At 42.8% G+C, this 23,855-nt stretch overlaps 1 protein-coding gene across 1 annotated transcript in view; it reads right to left on the bottom strand.

Moving 5' to 3' along the window:
- PANK1 (pantothenate kinase 1) overlaps window positions 1–23,855 on the bottom strand; it is a 54,166-nt gene that overhangs the window by 10,980 nt on the left and 19,331 nt on the right. Inside the window, 2 exon segments of the mRNA XM_025881057.2 lie at window positions 3,046–3,299; window positions 11,764–12,116. Coding sequence (XP_025736842.1) covers window positions 3,046–3,299; window positions 11,764–12,116 — 607 coding nt within the window.

The raw sequence follows: 23,855 nt of genomic DNA, 5'->3' as shown, positions 1-23,855 counted from the left end.
CCTCGGCATTTGTCTCTGTATATTTTTAAGCTTTTTCTCACCCGTCTAGCTGCTTTCATCCACACTAATAAGGTCTCTTTGAACATCAGGAATTCATATTCATCAAGGCATTCAATAGCCTACTCCAAGCACAGGCAACGGGAGACACTGGCTGACTTAGAAAGAAGGCAATTCATCAGCTGATGTGTTGGTATGAGTGAGGACGGAAGTGCTTTGTGCGACTGGAAGATGACCGGCGACTGCAGACAACGCATCGGGGCTGCATGGGGAAAGCGAGCATGCATTTGTCTGGGCGGCACACTGCAGGCAGGAGGAAAGAATGCAGTCGCAGAAGAGCACTTTATTCATATCCTCAACCCGCTAACCAGTATTTAATCAATGTGGTGCTCTCGCTCACAACCAGACACATCTGTTTGTTGCAGCAGACACAGTAAGACCCTCAGCAAATCGGAGACAAAAACATATGGCCAGAGACAGCTGTTGAATAGCATCATTATTTTTTGAAAAACCCAACAACCTTGTAGTGAGGGACTTTAGGGGAAAGTAGAAGAAACCTTCAATTACTGAGTGCTTGTGCTCTTCAAAGAGATTCCGAAACAATGAGATGAGCTGTACTACTCCTTTCACCGAAGTTTCAAAATTCTTTACATTCCTCTTTTAATCATCTGCACATTGCAACAATGCTGGTTGCAAAGTCCTCCTTTTCCTTTGGCTTCTACAAATCACACAAACCATTTAAAATCATGTGTTAAAAAGAGAACTGATCTCCTGTAATGCTGTGGCTTCCTAAAAATAGAAATGTCCAAGGAGAAGCTAGGGCACAGCCTGATAACAAAAACCCCGGAGTTATACCTCTCAGTTCACAATAACAGTAGCAAACTTAAAGTTGAGGCCGTTTGCTTAGATCAGTGATTCCCAAAGTGTGTTCTGCACACTCATGTTCGCGGCTCACCGTCATAGTTTATATCCGTGGTTTTGTAACTTGGATCAAAAGAAGCCTTTGGCAGAACAACTCTGGACCAGAGGGGCTGCAGCCCAATGAATAGACGTTTCCTTCCCTTCCCCTGCCTGTGGCAGCCCCCAAAAGAGCTCTCCATTAACCTTCGGTCTGCTATAGCACATTTCCAAAACTACTGGTTGAAAAGCACTCGCAGGAGAACTTGGGCATCCAGACAGGATTTGTTGAAGATTGCAGAACACTGGTCATTAATGGGCATTTACCAATAACTGGAATTTATGAGCATGATTACACATGTAACAGAAGCCAAACACCACAATGAGCTCATTAGCTGCTGTTAAAGAAGATGATCCAGAGTCTTGGAACTTCCAAGTTTGAGAAAATAGAACTGTGATTGTGATTCATGAATTCGCTAAGTGTTAATCAACGAAATGATAAATATCTCTAATTGAGGACAGTGGTTAGCTTGTTGTTACCTTGGGACTCGCTCTGTCAATTCAATGACTCCTGGGAGGAAGTCTGAGGTTTCTTCAAAATTGTACTTTAATGAGGCGATCACTTTCTAAGGTAAAACCAGCTTGGTTGAAATATTCATTTGTCTTTGATGCTCCTGACAGTCCTCATAAAGCCATGGGTCAGCTGTGACTCTTCTGTGAGCAAGTAAGCTGAGTTTCTGTATGCTCAGTGAGAAAAGGTATGCCTAGGGGCAATTAACATCCTATATTCTGAACACAGGCAGGATTCAGTGAGAATGTGTGTGAGTGCGCGTGCGCGCGCGTGTGCCCCCCCCCCCACACACACACTGGGGTTTCTCAACGGCAGTACTCTATTGACTTTTGAGGGTCAGTACTTTTGTTGTTGTTGGGGAGCCGCCCTGTGCATGGTAGGCTATTTAGCAGTACCCCTGATCTTTAACCACTAATTGCCAGTTGCACCCCACCTCCAATTATGACGGCCAAAAACAAAAGTCTCCAAGACATTGCCAAATCCCCTGGGGGGCTCAATCTTCCCTTCCCCAGTGGAGTCACGGACTGATGCAGACCTGTCACAGGTCATGGATAGACGGGAGAAAAACTAGTGCTCCTCTCCTAATGGACGAGGAGTGCTGCAGAATTTCAGCGCTGGAAATGCCCAAAGAACCTATCTAAGAAACAACCCCCTGCATGGCACAAACAAGGACACTGAGGCCCAGAAACATTACATATCTTCATCTTTTAAAAACAACGGTTTCAATATCATGTCCAAAAGCACATGCCACATGGCACTCGTTCCTTAAATTACTCCTCCAAAAACAGGTTCTGTGGTCTCATAAGCGGGAGAAACACCTCATACCAAATCCTTCACTTGGAAGTAAGAAAAACTTTTTAAACTGCGTTTACACTAGAATTTCTCAATGATTTCTGACCCCGCATTCTTTGCCCAATGCCAAATCGCAACTAACAGGAAGCTGAGCCCATCTGCCCTTGGGGCGCTTGTGCGCTGAAGAACAAGGCACTCCGCCCAGCGGCACTTGCAGGCTGGTTTCCTGTCCGGGGCACTCCAAAATTCCTTGTGAGGTGTGCCGACTATTCCAGCATTCAGGTGGAACATCCAACTGAGGGTGAAAAAACACTTTTTGGTAAACTCAGTTTGGTTTACTGGTTGGAATGATGGATTATGTCAAGCAATTCAGCCTGTGCTAGGCACCAAGGAAATTCCAAAGGAAGGTTTCTTCCGAAGCCCTCTCTGACCATCCCAAGCATCCTTACTTCTGGATTCTATCTTCTTCCTGTCCCCACCATTCATTTGGCACTTACCACGTACTGCCTTTTGCTGTGGTGTGTGCGATCCTTCTTCCCTCAACCTGATCAGTTTCCAGCAGGCTAAGGACTAGGTTTTACGACCCTTTACATAAATTACCCTCTTATTATTTTAACATATCATGCAAGAAATCTTTTTTGGTTGGCTGAGAAGGGTAAGATCTTTCTTTGAAAGATCTTTTCTTTGAAAAATGTGTTCGATACACATAACCTTTGTATAAACTGGTCTTCAAGGAAGAGGCCTGGGTTTAGTTACAGAAAGGTTCTCCTAGTAGAAACCGTGTTTACCTGGTCCCTGTAACTCTTTTATAGTTGTCCTTGGAGTACACTGCTAGAATGCTGACCCCTGAGCCCATGTTCACCAGCAACATAGGGTATGGGTTATCAAGGCAGTACGGCTTTTTTTGACACAATTCAGGATTTGTGGGATTTTCAAAATAGTAACATTCCGGCTTGCCGTTGAAGCCAACGGAGTCAACGTAAAGCAGGCCCTGAATCAGACAGTCCAGTTCATCCAGTTTATGGAGCTGCAGGTCAGCAATCTGAAAGAGAACAAAACCTCGTGAGAGAGGCTATGATCACCTCAGGGGAAGCCCCAGGGGCTTTTAGCTGGACTGAACATGTGTCATTAACTGTAAAAGCATGAAAACATCTTTAAAACTCCAAGTTGTGAAACTCTGTGGATCATTAGTGGCTCTGACAGAAAAGCAGCCTTTGTCAGACCTCATGTCTGCCCACAGTGGGAACTGAAGGCCAGGAAGTTGCCTCGTTGCTGGAAGAGCATCCAGGAGCATGTGTAATGGGTTGAATTGGTCATACCCCGGAGAGGTATGACCAGGTCCTAATTTTTAGGACCTGTGAATGTTACCTGATTTTGAAAAGGGTCTTTGCAAGATGTGATTAAGTTAAGGATCCTGAGATGAAGAGAACATCCTGGGTTATCTGCGTGGACCCTAAATTCACTGACAAGCTTCCTTATGAGACACACGGGAAAGATCTGATGGGCAGAGGAGAAGGCCCTGTGAGGACAAAGGCAGAGACTGGAGTACTCCACCACAGGCCAAGGTGTGCCCACAGCCACCAGATGCTGGAAGAGGCAAATGGAATCTGTCTGAGAGACTCAGAAGGAGGTGTGGTCCTGCCAACACCTTGATTTTGGTCACCTCTAGAACTATGACTGAATACATTTCTGTTGTTCTAAGTCACTGCGTTTGTGGTCATTGGTTAGGGCAGCCACAGGAAACCAATTCAGCGTATCACTAAGACCAGTGCTCTCCTGCAGGGGGAGGAGAGGGAGAACGTTCTGAAAGCAGGGAGAACCCCACACTTGCCCACACATGAGGTCCCGAGCGAGGCATGGTGAGCCTGGGATCTGGGGGCAATGACCTTTGGGACCACAAAACCCAACTCTCCTCTTCCCAGGCCTGGGCTTTGCAGTTAGATAGACCTGGCTTTGAATTCTAGCTCTAGCACTTAACTGAGGGATGTGGGGCAAGTTATTTAACTTGAGAAGTCTCAGTTGCCTCTCTGTAAAATGGGGATATTATCCACTGCACAGTGTTGTTGTAGAGATTTCATGATAATAATATCTGTACAAAGGGCTCAAAAAAGGTTGGCTCTTTCATGAATGGCAGGTGTGGTCCCAAAGTGTCTTTTCATGCTCCTATGAGACAAAAACTCCCATTCTCCCAGGTATAGGGGGAAAAAAAGTAAATGCGGATGAGTTGGCTGTGGGGCAGCCTTAGGTGAGAGTGGCCACTTTGCATCCTTAAAAGTTTAATTCATGGTCCCTGAGAGGAGAATTATTGCTGATCCAGATGTCTGGGTTGATGATCATTTCCCATGAACAATAACAACAAAATAATAATAATAAATCTAATAATCACCAACACGACACAAAGCCAACGAAGGAAGATAATCTGTGAGATCTAACTTAAACTTTTAAAGAAATATCTTTAAGAAAATAATAGCTAGTATTTGTTATTCATTACATGCCAAGAACTTGTAGTAAATCATTTAATTCTCACAAAATCCTCTAAGTAGATGATTTATCCTTGTTTTATGGTTAAGGCTTGCAGAGCTTAAATAACTTTCCCTACGTGATACAACTAGCAAAAAGCTCCCAGGGACTTGCTGTTCTTCTCTTGTTTTCATAATGTATATCGCTTCTGGGATCTGGAAACAACCTAAACAAGTACTATACTTAGATATTTGGCCAAAAATACACCCATATTTGCAACAAAAGTTAAGAGCTGGAAGAATACTCTTGACTTCATATCACTCATCTGAATTTCCCATTCGACGCATTCCACTAAATCTATACCTATAGAGCAGAATTAGTTTGAATAGGTTACCAGCAAGGTGGTACAAGTTTTCTTGATACAAAGAAACAATCATTCTGGGTTTGTTTGTTTGTTTAATTTAAAGATCTAATTGGCTCTATTCAGTGAATCATGAATCGGACAGCATACCATCTAGCAAGTAGAAAGGAGGTCCCCGGAAACCATCATCCTAAATGACACTAGCTGATAAAGTAAATCTATCTCATAAATGATTCCAAACGCTTCGTTTTTTACCGAGTGAAAAGTTTGGGCGAGAAGCAAGTAATTACACATGTTTTAAGCAGGTAATACTTTAGGTATAGAACTACCTGGAGACCTGAAAGATGGCAGTGAGACACAACCGTGTAAATGCTGTTTTTGTCCTCTCCATTCCTCAGCCCTATTAACCTCTTCCACTTACAGCACTAATCACATTCTGGCTGGTTTTCTGGTTCATCAGGTGCCCCTGAGCACCATGCTCCAAGGCCTGGCCCGTAATAATTGCTTAACAAACATCTGTTAAGTGGGACAGGGAAAGTTACCACTTCTTGGATCAAACCAAACTGAAAAGTAGAAATTTCATCAGCCAGTTGTGGGACCATAGGTTAAACTGCTTAAAAATTAATCAGGGGTCCATCAACAATATCAACAGCTCATGCCCAGGGCCAACATCACAAACACGGACAGAGACACACTGTGTCCACTGAACCTATGCTGTGGAAAAAGAAAAACCTATCAAGGCAAATAAACTAAGCACACACAACTTTGATCTGAAAGGAAACACTGTTATCTCAACTTTCTCATCAAATTCAGTTTCAAATAAAGTGCCAGCAGCTATCAAACATCTCTGTTATCTGTTTTACTGAAGGATAGATATTTCTGAAGCCTGGGTCATGCATTCCCAAACAGGGAAACAGAAACATTCGTCACTTTCACTGAGACCTCTAGAGACCTCCCTTAAAAGTCTTCACCAGCCAGAGAAAAGTCCAGGCTCCCAAATGGAAGCAGTGAGTCAAATCATAACTTGGAGAGTCACAGGGGCCATCTGAAATGCAGAACAAGGTGGGAATTACTTCTCACACTCTGTGGTTTGTAAATACGACTGAATGGACTCAGTGGAACATTCAGCACGCTCAGAGCCTAGCTATGGAAAAACACTCTTTTTCTGGGCCTAGCTTTCTTTCTGTCAGGGGCAGCGAATGCAAATGCCTACAGGAGACAGTAAGAAAACATAAAAGAGTGAAGCGCTGGGCTAAATGTAATGTAACAGAACACACACAGAGGACAATACAAACATATTTGCAATTCACCTGCAGCCCATTGTTGCCATGTCATAATGAGGACTCAACGTAATTAATTAGCTGACAGCTTTTTAATTTTTTTTTTGTAAATATTGCAGGCCAACCAAACATATCTGTAAGCTGATGCTCACTTCCATCCTATTAATTTTATATATATTCTAATGCTGATCTCTATGATGGGTCCTAAATGATGACAGATCTGAAATATCAGATTCAGCATGCAGATGAAGTTATAGCTCATGTGAACATAACCTTGTAACCAAGGTGTTCTGGTAAATGTTTAGCAACCAGCCCTCTGGGAGCAAAAGCCCTGGTTTATAGCATTTACCAATTTCTGTGGTATAATCGCCCCCACGATGGCTAATTTCAAGCTACCAACATGATGTCACTAAACACAGAGTTGGGAAGGCATGCACACAATGGGCTCTCTTAAGCCAGTAGGAACTGGCCCCAGCATCCCACTGCTTGTCAGTCTCCTTAGCACTTTTAGAAAATATGGGTTCTGCCAATTCCTAAATCATTAAGCTTAAATCACTCCCCAAATATAAAACCAACAAACCCCAGCTTGTCCTAAGACTCAAACAAACTCTGTGTAAATAATGGAAGCTAATAAAAAACTATATGGATCTCATCTGTAGGACTTCAGGCAAGGAAGCTATTATTATTATTATGACCCATTTTGCAGATGAAATATATCACCAGGGGTCAGTGGGTTAAGTGACCTATTACGGATCCCAAGGCTAGCACGTAGGGGAAGAAGCAGAGTAGAAAAAAGTTTCAAACTACAACTATGATGAACTCACATGGTTGTGCCTAGTACTAAAGTCACTCAAGCAAGTGTGTGGGTGCAGTGGGGTTCTCCAATTATAGGAGCCATCAGAATCACTCAGAGGGCTTGTTGAAACACAGATGGCTGGGATCCACTCCCAGAGCTTCTGACTGTATTTCTAACAGTATCCCAGGTGATGCTGATGCTGCCGGTCCTCAGACCACACAGTAGTAGGCGTTGAAGAACTGGGATGAGTCTATGACCCCAGTGAGAACAGACACTGGGTAAGGTCACATAGTACCCCTAACAGCATCTGCCCTAGCTAACTCACAGGGCTACCTTCAAGAATCAAATGAGACACCTGTGTGAAAGTGTTTTGGATACTGTAAAGAACTATACACATGGGTTCTAATTATGTGAGAAGTAAAATAACTTGGGTCTTCTTATCTCAAGTTGAAATACGCTAGTCCACTAGTCAAAACACTATTTCCACACTGAAGACTAATTCGTAGAGGGAATTCAGTGATTCTGGTATGCTAATATTAGAAAAAAAGATGGATCCTAAACACAAGGCATGTTCAGGATACAACTGTAAAAGGTTGTCCGTACGTGCTTCAGCTCAGTCTGTCAAAAATACTAATTAAAGAGTTAAACAGATAAATCTGGTAAAAAGCCATCCCAAGAGATTCCATAGCTACTCCTATGAGGGCATTCTATGGACCTGCCCCAAACCAGTTATATTACACCCCTGTAATTGAGAAATAAGTCACCAAACTGTATTTCAGAAATGAATAAAATACATATCTGCAGGATACCTTACACTTTCCAAGGTGCTTTTGAGGACACTGGCTCCGTAAATCATATTGGAAGTGGCAGAAAAGGTTATCTTACTAAACAGAGAATAATTTTCCTATAAAATGGTTGATTCTGAATTACAAATTTCACTCAGGGCTCTTTTCTCTTCCCAAAGGGGACCTAGAAGACCTGAGAGAGATGAATTTCAAACATATTCTCTGAGTGAGAAATATAACAAAACCTCAAAGATGGCTTCTTCCTCCCTGCACCCAATGATAAAGAGGCCACAGACCAGCGGTCAAGAGTCAAGCCAGACCCAAGTGGAGAATGACATTGTCTACCAAACCTCATGCTGCCACCATGCCACAAGTCAGTCCCTGGATTCATAATAGGAACCAAGCTAATAAATGTTCTTGAATGGTCCACTTAGATTTAGAATTTCACATATCCACAACTGCCCTCCCTCCTCCTGATAATTTTCCCACTATTTTTAACTTTTTTAGATTGTTTCCTTAGCGATTTCTGGCTTAAGAAAGGCCAACTCTTGAGTTCTCACACCTTGAGAAAAATATAATAAGGCCACCAGAAGATCCTTTTCTGTTCCCTAAATCTCATGTCAACCAAATAAGATTATTGTTACAACCTGTGTGTTAGAGGATAGGTCTTTTTTGAAAAGTAACTGAAAGAGTCACTTCTAACTTCTAGTTAAAGTTAGTCTTAGACTGAACAAAACTCACAGGGAAAAGTATCTATTATAATGAAGAATTAGGTGGAGAAAAAGGGTGATTTTTTTCCCTGTGCACTCTCTATTAGAGTACTTTGCATTTTAAAGAATACTCCTGTTGAAGTTAGGAAGTGTAGTTGTGGATGAAAATATTAGATTTAGTACATAAAATATTCTGGTGGGTTCTTCAAAAAACAAAACTCACAGAATAGAGACAGGGGATAGACAAGTCTTCCCCTTGAGGATCACTTTCTTCAATGGTGGGATTCCTCATTGGCTTATCACTTTCTTAGACCATTTGTAGTTAGATTAGGTTTTTCTTTTGTGTCCATTTTGGTGTATCATTAATTCAGGAGGCTAATTTTTGCCAGTCAGAAGTTTAAGTGATCCTAAATGTTAAAAGAAGCAAAGAGGAAACAAGGAAGGAAGAGAGGAAAAGAAAGAAAAGGAAAGGAAACGAAAAGAGAGGGAGAGAAAAAGAAAACAAGAACTGTAGCTTTGTTCAGTTGAAAGTCTTCTACACAGGAGTCTAACTTAATGCTTGTCTCGTGGTTTATAGCTCTTGTATATTCAAAACTGGATGACGACTAGTTGACATTATCTGAGCATTAAATATATTCACTATAAGGGAAAAAGATATAGTCATTAGATACAGCAATTACAAACTATTTAGGGTCTGCTAAATGCCTTTTAGTCAGCTCTAATTACTTAGGTTTTTAAAATACACTTCTGCAAAGCTGTATTATACCAAAAACAGTGATTTTATACAATAACAATGACAGGACTTTAAAAAATATATATATTAGTATATATATATTTATATGCATAAATATATATAGAATATGCACTGCTTTATTTTGTCAGATTGCTTAATATATACAGTAGTAAATATTAATCATTTATAACCAGGTTTCAATTTTCTATTCTGGAAAGGGGAAGAGGGAAGAGCTTGGATTCAGCACACCTAAGGGTTTTAGCACTTGCTGTTCCCTCTGCCTAAAACACCCTTCCTGGGATACTGGCCTGCTTTACTTCATTACTTCTGGTTCCTGGTCCAATGTTACCTCATCACACTAAAACTCTCCCAACCCTTCCTATCCCCTTTGCCTTGCTTCCCCCACCCCCCCACTTCCATAACATATATCATATATATGTACACACACATAGGATATGGTGGTATAGTCTGTATTTCTATACTCATTTGCTTATTTAATTCCTGACCATCTCTCCACACTAGAATATAAGCTCCTGGAGGGCAGGGGCTTTGTTTTGTTCCTAACAGTACTTGGCGCACAGAAGGAGCGCAATAAATCCTTGTTGGGTGAGTGAATGAAGGCCTAGAAAAGTGGATGAGAAGACCTATCCATCGTCGCACACTTTGGAAGGATAAGGGGCACATCACTTAGCGCACTGACAGACAGGCTACGGGAAGAGATCAATTCTGTCTTCATTTTGCCTGAGACTGAGCGTGGAAACAGAAGGCAGCCCTTTTCCTTTCTTTTATGGATGTATGCCCCTAGCTAGCCAGGCTCTTTGGCAAATACTCCGGACTTGCTCCCTCTCCAAACTATTCATTAGGCTCCAGCAGCCTGCCTGAAGAAGTAGAGGCTTCTTTATCTTGGTTATTATAAAATATGACCTTTCTCAGTTCAGAACCTTGAGAAACACACTTGCTCACAGCCAACATATATTGAGTAACTTTTTCCCAAAACGTACATTACCCCGAGGAGGTACGGAAGCCTTGAGGGATGTTGCATAAATTCCCCAGGTCACCTGGGTTCTTGAGGCTCCCTAGTGGAGATGTCCAGATAGGGTGACCTGGGGAGTTCTCAGCACTAGGGCTGGGTCAGCATATTCTTCTGAGTCAGAACTGAGCTGAGACCCCGCTCTTACTAGGAGGCACTGCTAGAGCCCCTTAATCCCTCCTAAGCTTTAGTTTCTTAATCCATGTCGCACTAGAATGCTGTACTTCCTGGTCTCCAAAGGTGACTTCAGGTTCTGGTGGTCTAGAACTTCTCCCTCCCCTCTGCACTTTACTGCCACCTTTTTGCCGATGATAAGACTCGGGGCTCCAGGGGGGGAATGTCTCACCCAAAGTCATCCAGCTAGTTCAATGCTAGAATTCAGGTTCAATGCTTTTCCAACCAGGAACTCAAATTTTAATTTTCATGCCCCTGGATCTCAGCCTTTTCAGTTTCAAAACTCTTTGGTCATTGGGCCCCTTTAGTGGGAAAAAGATGCCATGGATCACTCAGGTGAGAGGCAGCATCAAATTCCATGGATATGTCGGGAAAGGGGACCGAGAAGAAAAAGCCAAAACCTGCTATTGTCAGTCTCACTCTAGAGTCACTAGGACTCCGTTGCCAGCTCTCCTGGAAACTACTTGGTACACTCCCATGGGATAAATGATGTTACTTCTGATGATACAAATAAAATTTGTATTTACAGCTTTATTAAATACCATGAATAATGTATTGATTCTTTAATTTATTCATTAATGCTAGACTTTAGGGCAAGACTGGATACACTGGTTCCATGATAGAATGCAGTAATTTGCACTCCAGGCTTTGAAAAAGTGTATTTTACGATCTACCTCACTATATTTTCAACTTTCTGGCAAGACTAACCCCCAAATCTTCCAACCCTTTCTTCTCTAATACCCAGTCACTTCAGTTGAACCTAGCTAACCTTCTTTTCTCTTTATTTTCTATATCTTTTATTGCACTTTATTCTCATTTTATTCCCTGTGTGTTGAAGCCGGACAGTAGAGAGATTATCTTGACTGTAGAGATGGGGAAATTGGAACACATAGCTGTTAAAGAATGATGATGATAGCTAATACTTATGAGCATTTACTAAGTGCCAGGTACATATTTTCCCACTTAATCCCGCATGGAACAACACTATGAGGTACAAACTAGCCAGACACGGGAGGGAACTGAGCCGCAGAGAGGTGAGGTGAACCTGTCCAGAGTCCCAAGGCTAGCAGTCTAGCTCTTCCACACGAGAAGCCGTGGTTACGGACACGGGAGAGGCTTTCTTTCCTTCTCTGAGAGGCGGTTTGGTTGTTTTGTACCAAGCACAGAGCTGACATACCATTCTGAAGTCCTTTTCGAACTTGAAAGCCCCGCCTCCCGTGGCGCAGAGAGTGGTGTGAAGGCTGGAGAAGTTCTTCTCGCTGCCCATCTGGATGAACCTGTGCATCGCACAGCTGGGGAAGCGGATGAAGTGCAGGTTCCCTTTGCGCCCACACATGGTCAAATTTTTCAGTTCTAGGTGGACATCTCGGATCCCGGTTTTCCCGTAAGCCGTGTTAGAAGTCAAATACTTCCTGATGCTCTTCAGGTTCTCCACCTCCTCTTGTTCCTCTTCGGCTGTAATATCTTTTGGTTCAAAGTAGACCAATTTAACCAGTGTTCCACCGATATCCATGCCAAACCAGGGGAACGCTAGAGGACAGAAAGATAGTACTGTTGAATTCTCTGCATTTAAAGAGATGCTCAATTTCTGGATATCCGATAAGGAAATGCAGTGGTGTCACATCTGCATGTGCATTTAACATCCAATGCCCCTACCTTCAACTCTATGTGCCTAAAAGAAGACACAGGCAAGGCGAAATTCACCATTTAAATGGTGCCCATGACTCTGCCCATACTCCACTCAGGGTCTGCCTCAGGACTGAGCCTGAGAAGAGAAACAGGACTTTGCAGTCCCCTAGGCCCGTCTCAATTCCCAGGGCTTCTTAGGGCTCGAGTATCTTCCCAAGCTGGGTACAATTCCAATCCTTAAAGATCTATTTTTGCATACACCATGCTCCCAAATGCTAACGATTTTATCAGAATCTTGGCCAAAGAAACAACCGATCTATTTCAATGCCAGGGGGAAAAAACTGGCTATGCTAGGTGTACCACGAGACGTGTTGGTCTCTAACCCACATGGCACACTCCTAGGGCACTTTTCAATGACAACCGTTACAGCATTCAATTTTTGCCTCCACAAGCTGACTCTACAAGACGTGAGTCTGCTGCTTTAATCTACAGAATAAGCAGGAAGGACAAAGTGAGTGGGTTATGAGAGACGATGACCCTACGGTAGCGTAACTCTAAAGAGAACAGCTCCTGTCATAGCTCATTTCTTTCTTCATGAAGCAGAGACCCTCTCTTTGCCTCAGAATGGCCGGCTAAGGAGTCCTCAACCCAGCTGTGGGCTAGAATCGCCTTCAGCATCCCGACTCTCCTCTCCTCTTCCACAGGTTCTGATTTAATTCAGGGCTGCAACCTGGGCATGACTATTTTCTGAAAGTTCCCTCGTGGTCCCAATCTGCAGCCTTGGGAACTGCTAAACCAGAAGAACCATGGCCTCTGACAGGCAAGCCCACCAACAGGCACAGCTCCTGACCAGGTCTGCAACACGAAGGCATGCCTTTAGGGGACAACATGTGTGCATGCATGTATGTGTACATTATATATATATATATGAAATATATATATATAATCTGCTCGAGATGTTTATCTATAACAAAATAAATCTCCATCATCATAATTTTTCTTGTTATTAAAAGGACAGGGTGAGCTCCCTGAACAGGCCGACTTCATTTAGAGGCAACCTGGAAAGTTAATGTTGTGCTGTCAGATGCTCTGCAGTGAACACTGAGCAGACCCAAATGAGGCTGCAAAATCTGGGGGCTCCCTTTTCATTTCCCTCGGCAGACTCCACAGGCTAAATCTGAAACTGTAATATTAAAGCTGAGTTTAAAGATACAGGGAGCTCAAATGACTTCTTTCAAGAAGCTTATTTTATTCAGCCCTGGAGAATATCCCTATGAGCCCTAGTCAAGTTGTGCATTGTCCCACCCCGAGATTACATGGCCAGGAACACGAGGGAGACCTCCAGACCTCCAGTTTTTTTTTCTGGGCTGCCCTCCTGTTCAGCCCTCTCCATCGGGAAGTTGGGGGGGGTGGGGGGAGAGGTACATAGCAGGAAGCCATCCCTGTGCATGCAATGTTTCCTCCAGTGCTTCACTGCTGTCCTTTGAGCTGTAATCCAAGCCAGCAGCTCCACCCTTGGAAGCACTAACTCTGAACAAATATAGAAAAATAAAGCACCAAACTCCCCAAAGATTAAGAGCAGCAGATTCCACTAACAAGACCAAGGTCACAAATGTCCTATTATAATTGTGGAAGATGGCAAAGCAAATCCCACACAGACCAGGGCAGGTGGGGAAGCTTGCTTGTCCTAGCAGGAGATAACAGAAAACTGGAAATAGTTCACCCCTACCAGTCAGTTCAACTCACAGATGACATTTCTTGGTCCCTTCTCTAAAACTCACAGTCAGCATGGCCCACGGTGTAGCTAATAGGTCAAACCTCAAATCAGGATTTGCAGCTGCTTTCCATAAACAGCAGTCGGTAACTAGCTCGCGGTCACTCCCTCCACCTCTCTGGATCTCAATTCCCTTATCTGTGAAAGGAATGGATTGCAGTAGAATGGTCTCCACTTCTCTCCCTACTATAAACTTCTACGGATTCTTTCAGGAGTAGAAAAAAAATCACAACCACCCCCAATCATGTGGGCTGACCAGAGCCCTAGTTTTAATCTCCACTGAAATACTTTATGGCATGTCAACAGGTGCCTGGGCTATGCAATCAGTGTTGCAGGTATAATCCATTCTTATCATAGTAGGAAAGACACCTACTGCTGGACAGGATGGGGGAAGGGTATTCTGGAACATTGTTAGGCTAATCATTTGGAAGAACTCTAGCAACACCTCTTAAAATCAAAAGTACACATACATTTTTAACTCAGCTAATCCCTCTCCTGGACCATATTTAAAAAGCGCCAGTATTTGAGGATAGGTATAAGAATGTTCATTGCACACGACCCAGCAATTGCACTACTAGGTATTTATCCGAAGGATAAAAACACAGTGATTCGAATGAGCACATGCACCCCAATGTTTATAGCAGCAGTTTCATAACCGCCAAAATATGGAAAGAGTCCAGATGTCCATCGACAGGTGAATAGATAAAGAAGATGTGCTGTGTGTATATATATAATGTGTATATATATATATAGATAGATAGATATAGATGTGTGGATATATACATATACACACACACACACACACACAATGGAATACTACTCAGCCATCAGAAAGAATGAAATCTTGCCATTTGCAACAACATGAATGGAACTAGAGGGTATTATGCTAAGCGAAATAAGTCAGTCAGAGAAAGACAAATACCATGATTTCACTCATATGTGGAATTTAAGAAACAAAGCGGATGAACATAGGGGAAGGGAAGGAAAAATAAAATAAGATAAAAGCAGAGAGGGAAGGGCACCTGGGTGGCTCAGATGGTTGGGCGTCTGCTTTCGGCTCAGGTCATGATCTCAGGTCATGATCCCGGGGTCCTGGGATCGAGCCCCGCGTCGGGCTCCCTGCTCCGTGGGGAGCCTGCCTCTCTCTCTGCCTCTGCCTCTCTCTCTCCCTGTCTCTCATGAATAAAAATATAAAATCTTTAAAAAAAAAAAGCAGAGAGGGAGGCAAACCACAAGAGACTCTTAACTCTAGGGAACAAACTGAGGGTTTGCTGGAGGGGATGGTGGGTGGGGGGATGGGGTAACTGGGTGATAAGCATTAAAGGAAAGCACTTGATGTAATGAGCACTGGGTGTTATATGCAACTAACAATCACAAAACTCTACCCCTGGAACTAATAATACACTATATGTTAACTAAATTGAATTTAAATAAAAAAGAAAAAAAAAAAGAATGTTCATTTGCAGCACCATTTACAGTGGCCAAACTAAAAAAAAAACAAAAACAGGGGCACCTGGCTGGCTTAGTCAGAAGACCTTGTGACTCCTGATTCATGAGTTCCAGACCCACACTGGGTGTAGAGAATACTTAAATGCATAAAAACTTAAAAAAAAAAAACACAACACAAAAACAAAAACCTGAAAACAAAGTGCATGCCCTGCAACAGGAAAACTGTTCAACAAAGTTTATTGTTTCCAAACCATGGAATACTGGGCAGTCATTGAAAAGAATGGATGAGATCTTATCAGTTGCCTGAGAGCCCTAAGCTTCTGTTAATGAGAAAAGTAAAAGATGCCAAGAAGTGCAAATGATTTATTTACCCTATTTGGTTTGAAAAAAAAAAGAAAAGGAGGGAAGGAAGGCAGGAAAGAAGGAAAGCAGGTGGAAGGGAGACCCCTATGTTTATGATTACGTGAGCTTGCTGAAAGATAGAGAAGGCTATCCCTCCAGGCTGTTAATATCTTTAGCAGGTGGCAGGATGGACAGGCTGTACGAGTGGAGGCTAGAAATTAGGGGAGGAGATGGAGAAAAGTCTACACTCAGATCACTCAGTACATGCAGAAGTAAAATAAATAAATAAATATATAAACAAACAAACAAACAAAAGAGGAATTCAGCGACAATGGAAAACAGGAGACATCCCAGCACAGAATGGACAGAACAAGCTGGGTGAAACCCAGAAAATAATCTAGTTCTGTAGTTGAAATCTAGTATTCACCCAGCCACAGCTGTCACCAGCCCTTGGAAATGAAGAGTCCCTCCATGGCTTTTTATTTGGTTGGCCATTGGTAAGTACAAGCGACTGCAAAGCGTTCTCACTTTTAAAAACGTGACAGAGACACCTAAACATTTCATAAGTTATTTAAAATCCTGCTGTCTTTCCTGCTTCACCTCCTGCTCATTTCAAAGCTTTTGTTGGCAACTCAGAAAACAGTGGGGAAAAGTGTAGAGTTCTGAAAATGCAGTTATATCGGTAGTTTTGCTTAAGGTAAAAGGGAATAAAGATCGGAACACTGCATTAGTTTAAATGGCAATAGAAACTGCTTTCACTTACCTATGTTCCTTTCTTACCCTCATGAAAAAAATAAATGCTCTTCTATTCACATTTTAATGCTTTTATAGAAACTATCAGATTTTTGAATGCACAGTTTTATTCATCTTTCTGACATCAAGGTCTACCCAAATCTTACACTTCCTAACCATAAGCCATGGATGGAGATAAAAGACAAGGGGAAGGAAGAACATCCCAGTGCAGCTATCATCCATGACTCATGTCTTCTTCAATCCAGAATATCCAAATGCTTTGATAAATTCAGCTGAACCACTGATAAGATTCTGTTCTGTGTTTGCCAGGAGTGATGCTGGGTCTAGATACAGAATGTCTGCATTCACCCTCTACTCCTTCTTCAACCAGATGTAATTTTTTAAGAATTTCTAGAATATTCATCAAAGATGTTCAGCAGGAGACAAGGCTTAAAGTGCACAAGAAGACTTTCACAAACAACTGATTTACTCATTCAAGATGGTTTCTACCATGGTGAGATGTGTATAAATGAGAAGCCAACATTTATCAAACAAAGGGCTACAGATAAGTAGTGGACTTTAGGTCCACCTTCTCTTAGCATATTATAAAGAATCATCATAATAACAAAGAACAAAAGGAACTATTTTCCAAAGAAAGTCTGGCACATGTGCACCAGGAAACATACACAAAGATGTTCACTGTGGTAATTTTTAACAATGAAAACTGGTAACAATGTAGACACCCATCAATATGTAAATAAAATGTAATATACTTACATGATGGAATACGATATAGCTGTGAGAACCAACTAGATTTATATGTCTCAAGATAGATGGAGCCCAAAAATGCTGAAGGAAAACTGCTTTAATGGTGAGCCAGTGACATATAGGTTGTCACTCCCCGGCTGGAACATTTAATTACAGGCATGAGACCCTCCAGCGCTTTCCCACAGCAACGGGAATATTCCAGATGTTGGCTGATCTGTCAGCTTAGGTCCTGGAGTGAGGACGTAGCTGGTCTTCAATGTACATACAGCATGAGCGCGAAATGAACCTTTGTTCTTTAAACCACCCAGACTTGGTTATCATCCGTTACTGCAGCAGACCCTAAGCTGACTGCTACTTGAAACGGAGTGACTTCAACAGCAACAAAAAAGGTCAGGCAGCAGGGAGGGAGGAAACGGATTTTGGAGGCTGGTAAGGCATTTGATAAAACCATCATGTATGATAACTTGAAAGGCAGATAACATACCTAAAAAATTAGTAGACACTGTGAAAGAGACTGAAAGTCAAATGTTAGTAGCATGTGTTGGTTACTGTCGGCTGCATTTTATTTTTTAATTTTTATTTATTTATTTATTTTTGTAAAAGTAGGCTCCACACTTGACTTGGGGCTTGAACTTACAACCCTGGGATAAAGGGTTGCATGCGCTACTGACCGAGCCAGCCAGGCACCCTGTTGGCTGCGTTTTAAAAGGTGCACCGAGAAACAAACTGAGGATTGCTGGAGGGGAGGGGGGGTGGGGGATGGGGTAGCTGGGGGATGGGCATTAAGGAGGGCACGTGATGTAAAGAACACTGGGTGTTATATGCAACTGATGAATCACTGAACTCTACCTCTGAAAATGAACAATACACTATATGTTAATTAATTGAATTTAAATTAAAAAAATAAAAAGGAATTTACCATTAAAAAAAAAAGTGCACCCAGAAAGTAACTGACTCATTTACAAACAAGAAGAGGGAATAGGGTCCATCAGGTCAGACTTGCAGGGTTGGAAAAAGTAGCTGCTTCTCTTCCCCAACAGATAAACAATGAAAAATGAGAAAGGAGAAAGGCTTTGCATGAGAGAGGACAATTAGCACTTAGCTGTGGGGTGAGGGTAAGGTTCAAAGGAAGAGAATAGGCTATCACACTCACTCTTAATACTTTGAAAGGGTTACAAAGTCTCCAAGTAAAGATGCAGTTAAGGTCATGGCTTCTTAGTTAATTCTTTTTTTTTTTTTTAAGATTTTATTTATTTGACCTCTAGAGAGGGAGGGAACACGAGCAGGGGGAGTGGGAGAGGGAGAAGCAGGCCTCCCGCCGAGCAGGGAGCCCGATGCGGGGCTCGATCCCAGGACCCTGGGATCATGACCTGAGCCGAAGGCAGACGCTTAACGACTGAGCCACCCAGGTGTCCCTTCTTACTTAATTCTTTCAATTAGAATACTCCAGGGAAAAAGAGACCAGAAGTGTGGCTTCCCCACCAAAGGCTGAGAGGTTCAAAGTATCATCAATTAAGTCAATAAAGAAATGTTGGAAGCAAAACTACAAAGGCATCCAGTGAAGGTAAGTATGCCAAGGACTGAGGGCTTGGCAGATGGAAATAAACTAGAGTTAGATAGGAAACTTACTTCCCTTTAAAAAGAGTTGTACTGCCAGAGAACGCCTGAGCCCCCAACCCTCTAAAGTCAGCTGAGAAAGTGGCTCAGCTCCTACAAAGGGCATATTCTTCAGTCTCACCTTAGTTGTGATCCAGGAGGTTATTGGAAAAAGCCAAGGCCTGAAGAGAGCAATGGATTGGGGAGCCCCTTTCCGAAAGAACAATCAAGACCCCAAAGGAACATCGTCTACCTACAAGTCATGGAGCCCAGATGCATTTCAGAATTGCTTCAGCACTTTGGAGCGACTGAGGACCAGTAATGGAGGTCTCCCGTCCACCTCCTTTCTGAACAGGAATGTATACTGGGTTTTCCAATCTTTCTTTCACCATTATTTAATATACAAGTGGGGGAGGGGACGCAGCAGGTAATTGCCCTCTTTTAGTTCAGAAGTCTCTAGCTCCGGAGGACATACATCCAGAGTTGATGTCGAAACCCCTTTGTATCACCCCCTAATTTAGATCCCTCTGCACATCATCCAGATGCCATGACTGGGTGAGGCTTTGGGGCTGTCTACTTTGGGATGGGAATGCCTATATTTCGCCTGCAGTTGGGAGAGCAAGGCAATTGTCTGGTAATCAGAAGAGTGAACTGTGGTAGTCACTAGTGCTGCTGGCCAAATGTTCTGGTTCTCTTCCTTCCAGCCCATGGGGCCAGACTGCGGCTCCTGGCCATTTTATAATCGAGCTGGGCAACATGCCTAATCCGGTCAGTGAACGTACATGGACATGGTGTATGTCACTTCTAGGCAAGAGCACTTATGGCTGGGGTGAGACCCTTCAGAACTCTTTCTCTGTTACCATGAACAGCAAAATCCAAGATAATGACTTGGCATCATCTGGGTCATCTGGGTCAGAGTGAGGATGAGCCAGAATGGAGCCCCCAGCCACCCCCTCAATGGGTTTATAGTGTGAATGAGAAATAAACCTTTGTTGTTTTAAGGAACTGAGATTTGACGGTTTTTATGCAGATGACTTGCCTATCCTGACTAATATACCCTCCATCAAAATCTGGGTATTTTTTCCCCTGGAACCCTCCCTCTCCTGCAGGACCAGATCCAGGGATCTGGAGATCCAGGGACTTCCAGTATCGCTGATAAACATGTGGTAGCTGAGCATTAATAAAAAGATATGTAGGTCCAGTTGCATGTATTTCTGTCTAAAAATTTCTCCAAACACAAACCAGGATTGGCTATCTGGTAGTAATTTAAAACCGTGAAATGAATCTGTATTCCAAATACTGTGATGGAGATATTTAAATTTTTATTGGTAGTCGATGGCTTTGAAACAAAGCCTGTTTCTTAAAGACCTTTCTGGAACACCAGAATAGTCTCTGAGAGGCACCCGTGCTTCCTGCAGTAAATTTCAAGGGTTACACAGTGAACTCCAAATAGCATCAATGAGCAAAGACCAAAAAGAACCCCCAACAACCACAATGCAGAAAAGATTTCCTACCAAAGAAACAATTTTAAAGGGCTAAGGGAGCCTGACAGTAGAAAATCTCCTCCTTTTGAACAACCAGCCAGAGCTTTAAGGTGTTCCTGGTGAGGCAAAGTTCACTAATACTAGTATTTCTTCCTGTGTTTAAGATTAGCACCTCTGGGCACAGGTCTCACTCAGCAAGCAGTTGCTGTCCTGCACAGTTTAACACATCTCTCGAGGTTCCACCAAGCTGGAATTTGTTGAAATCATTGTGAATGGGGAACAGTGGGATTGAATTTCTTTTCCCACTACTTGCAAATAGATTTTTTAAAAAAGATTTTATTTATTTATTTGAGAGAGCGTGCAAGTGGGGGGAAGAGCAGGGGGAGAGGGACAAACAGACTCTGTGCTTAGCGTGGAGCCGAACGCGGGGCTCGATTCCAGGACCCTGAGATATGACCTGAGCTGAAATCAAGAGTCGGGCACTTAATGGACTGAGCCACCCAGGTGCCCCACAAATAGATTTGTTGAGCTAACGAATGGGTAGAAAAGATATTTGAGGTTTGTATAATCAATAGGAAAAAAAAGACTTTTAAAGCACTGATATTTTGGGGCCCCTGGGTGGCTCAGGTGGTTAAGTGTCTGCCTTCGGCTCAGGTGATGATGCTGGGGTCCTGGGATCCTGGGATTGAGCCTTGTGTTGGGCCCCCACTGAACAGGGAGCCTGCTTCTTCTTCTGCCCTTCCACCCTGCTCGTGTGTGTGCTCGCTCTCAAATAAATAAAATTTAAAAAAAAAAAAGCACTGATGTTTTTACGCTACATGAATACTATTATGTTTAAGTTGCCTAAGGACCTCTACATGTTAAAAAAAACCCAAACTTTGTTAACTTAGATCTGAGTGTGTAACAGAATTGTATTTCTTAAAAAATTAGTTCTTGGGGCACCTGGGTGGCTCAGTTGGTTAATCGACTGCCTTCAGCTCAGGTCACCATCTCAGGCTCCTGGGATCGAGCCCCGCATCGGGATCCCTGCTCGGCGGGAAGCCTGCTTCTCCCTCTCCCACTCCCCCTGCTTGTGTTCCCTCTCTCTCTGTCTCTCTGTCAAATAAATAAATAAAATCTTTAAAAAAAAATTAGTTCTCTGAGGACTAGCCTTCCCTTCACCATGTCTAAATTTAGCTGGTAGTATAATGCAGTCTTTGCTAATATATTCATAGAAACATTTAACTTTAAGAGGTGAAAGGGACCTTAGGTCAAGTCCAACATCCTGTTTACAGATAAGAAAATTATGGCTTAGAAAGATCAAGGATTGCCCAAGGTCAGTCCCAGTAGTTTGGACCCATTTTCAGTTTCATGAGCCAGTAAGCTCCCCATTTTGCAAGGTTTGTCTGAGTTGAGCAGCTTGTCACTTGCAGTGACAGCATCCGGACAGATAGGATGGTCGTGGGCAAGTTTCTTCCTTGAGCCATTGACTAAGCTGTAAGCTGGAAGTGGGCTCACCGATCACCGAGGTTCTGTCTACTTCTCATATCCCATCATCCTCAACACACACACACACACACACACACACACACACACACACACACACACACACAGAGCCCTCCAAAACTATACTTTTAACTGCGTAAAACATAAGAGCTGAAAACCTAAGAGCTATTTAAGGACCTTGAAGAAAGTGGTAAATGTAAAATTTAATAAAAGGGTTTCGGTAACACTGTAGAGGAACCCATAATTATTGCACACAGAGCAATCTGCTAAACATTAAATATTCTACGTGAAGAAACTTGAGTCATGCTCTCTTTCAAATTAACGCACACCAGGTTCTCTTCGTTTGCATTTTAGTCACGTGGCATTCCCCAGTGTTGGCAAGGGGGCAAGGACACAAGCACTTACAGAGCACTGGTGGGAACGGAAACATGGGCTTTTTGGAAAGACCTGTTAAAAAAGCTCCAGGTTCCTTCTATATTCTTTAATGTATCAGTTCCACTGTACCCTAAAGAAATAACTATGCATGCATTCAAAAATTTATCTTAAAAAAAAATCACTGAACTTTTACTATCGAGAGTGAGAAAATTAATTATTGTCCAAACATACAGAGTGGGTTAAATAAATGATCACCCATTAACACAAAGGAACAAAATACCCCCATTAAAATCATTTTGTAGGATGGCATTTAATGATGTGAGGAGAATGTTCATTATATGTTGTTAGGTGAAAAGGGCAGGTGGGTTCAATGGTACACTGTACATGATTACAATTTTGTATAAAAATTAAATAGCTATTTGTGCACAGAATACAAGACTAGAAACTTTAGGTGGAAATGTTAATAGCTGTTATCTCTGGGTCGTGGGTTAGGGTAATTTTTTTCTCCTGGCTTTTCTGATGATGCTTTTCAACTGCTTACAATAACACATTTAATCTTCATAATCAAAGTTATTTTATTTATTTATGTATGTATAAAGATTTTATTTATTTATTTGAGAGAGAGAGAGAGAGCACGAGCAGGGGGGAGGGGGAGAAAGGCTGGGGGAGAGGGCAAGAAGCAGACTCCTGCTTAGCAGGGAGGCCGACGCAGGGCTCTAAGCTCCATCCCAGGACCCTGAGATCACGACCTGAGCCGGTCAGATGCCTAACTGACTGGGCCACCCAGGTGCCCAATAATCTGAGTTATTTTAGAATTGTCAATCAAAAACTTCACTGTAACGATGCAAAAGAAAAAAATTATTTTACCTTTGCTTCAGGGAGCTGACCTCAGATCTGCGCTCCTGCCCACGGGAACCAGTGTGCCTGCATTCCCCAGCCCCACAGCCCCTTCCCTGCTCAAGCAACACCCTGCTCATGTCAGGCCTCTTATTGAAATCCACTAGACACAAGCTATCAATGACAAGGCACACCTGACCCCCAAGAACAAAGCTGTTTCGTCGGTTAGACACTTGACTGGTGGGAATTGAGGGCAGGAAGAGTCCTGATTTACCCTCCTGCACTACCGTCAGGGCGAAACCTTGTAGGTTAAACTTGGCCATTCAAGACGCACTTACGGGGCAGAGGTAAGGAAATACAATTGTAAACAAACCATAGCTACCCAGTTCAAATTGCAAATGCAAAGCAGATTGCAGTCCGGTGTCTTGTCAGTTCTAACCTGTGACTGGGTGAGGCGCAGAATGATCCTCTGCAGGAAAGGATCACCGTGGGAAAGGCCACACATCCCCATGTGACAATAACCCTCCTGCCACTGGCATAGCCTCTGAGTGCTGTCAGCTTTTTCCCTCTCATGTGGATTGGGATGGGAACAAAAAGGCTGATCAAAAAAAAAAAAGAAAGGCTGATCATATTCTCATATATGAGAGAAAAAAAGCAAATAGCGAGGATTCCTTTCAGAACTTCTGAGGCCGGCAGAAATATCATCACATCAGCCCCCAGAACTAACACCTGGATTTCACCAGTTCCGCTCAGCTACACGCAATAGACTCAGTGCCTAGGGCCTGTGACCTTTTTGGG

The sequence above is a fragment of the Callorhinus ursinus genome, unplaced genomic scaffold, assembly GCF_003265705.2.
Source record: "Callorhinus ursinus isolate GAN/ISIS: 27379988/994484 unplaced genomic scaffold, GSC_fseal_2.0 scaffold20, whole genome shotgun sequence".
NCBI classification, from domain to species: Eukaryota; Metazoa; Chordata; class Mammalia; order Carnivora; family Otariidae; genus Callorhinus; species Callorhinus ursinus.
This window is presented reverse-complemented; position numbering and strand designations above follow the sequence as displayed.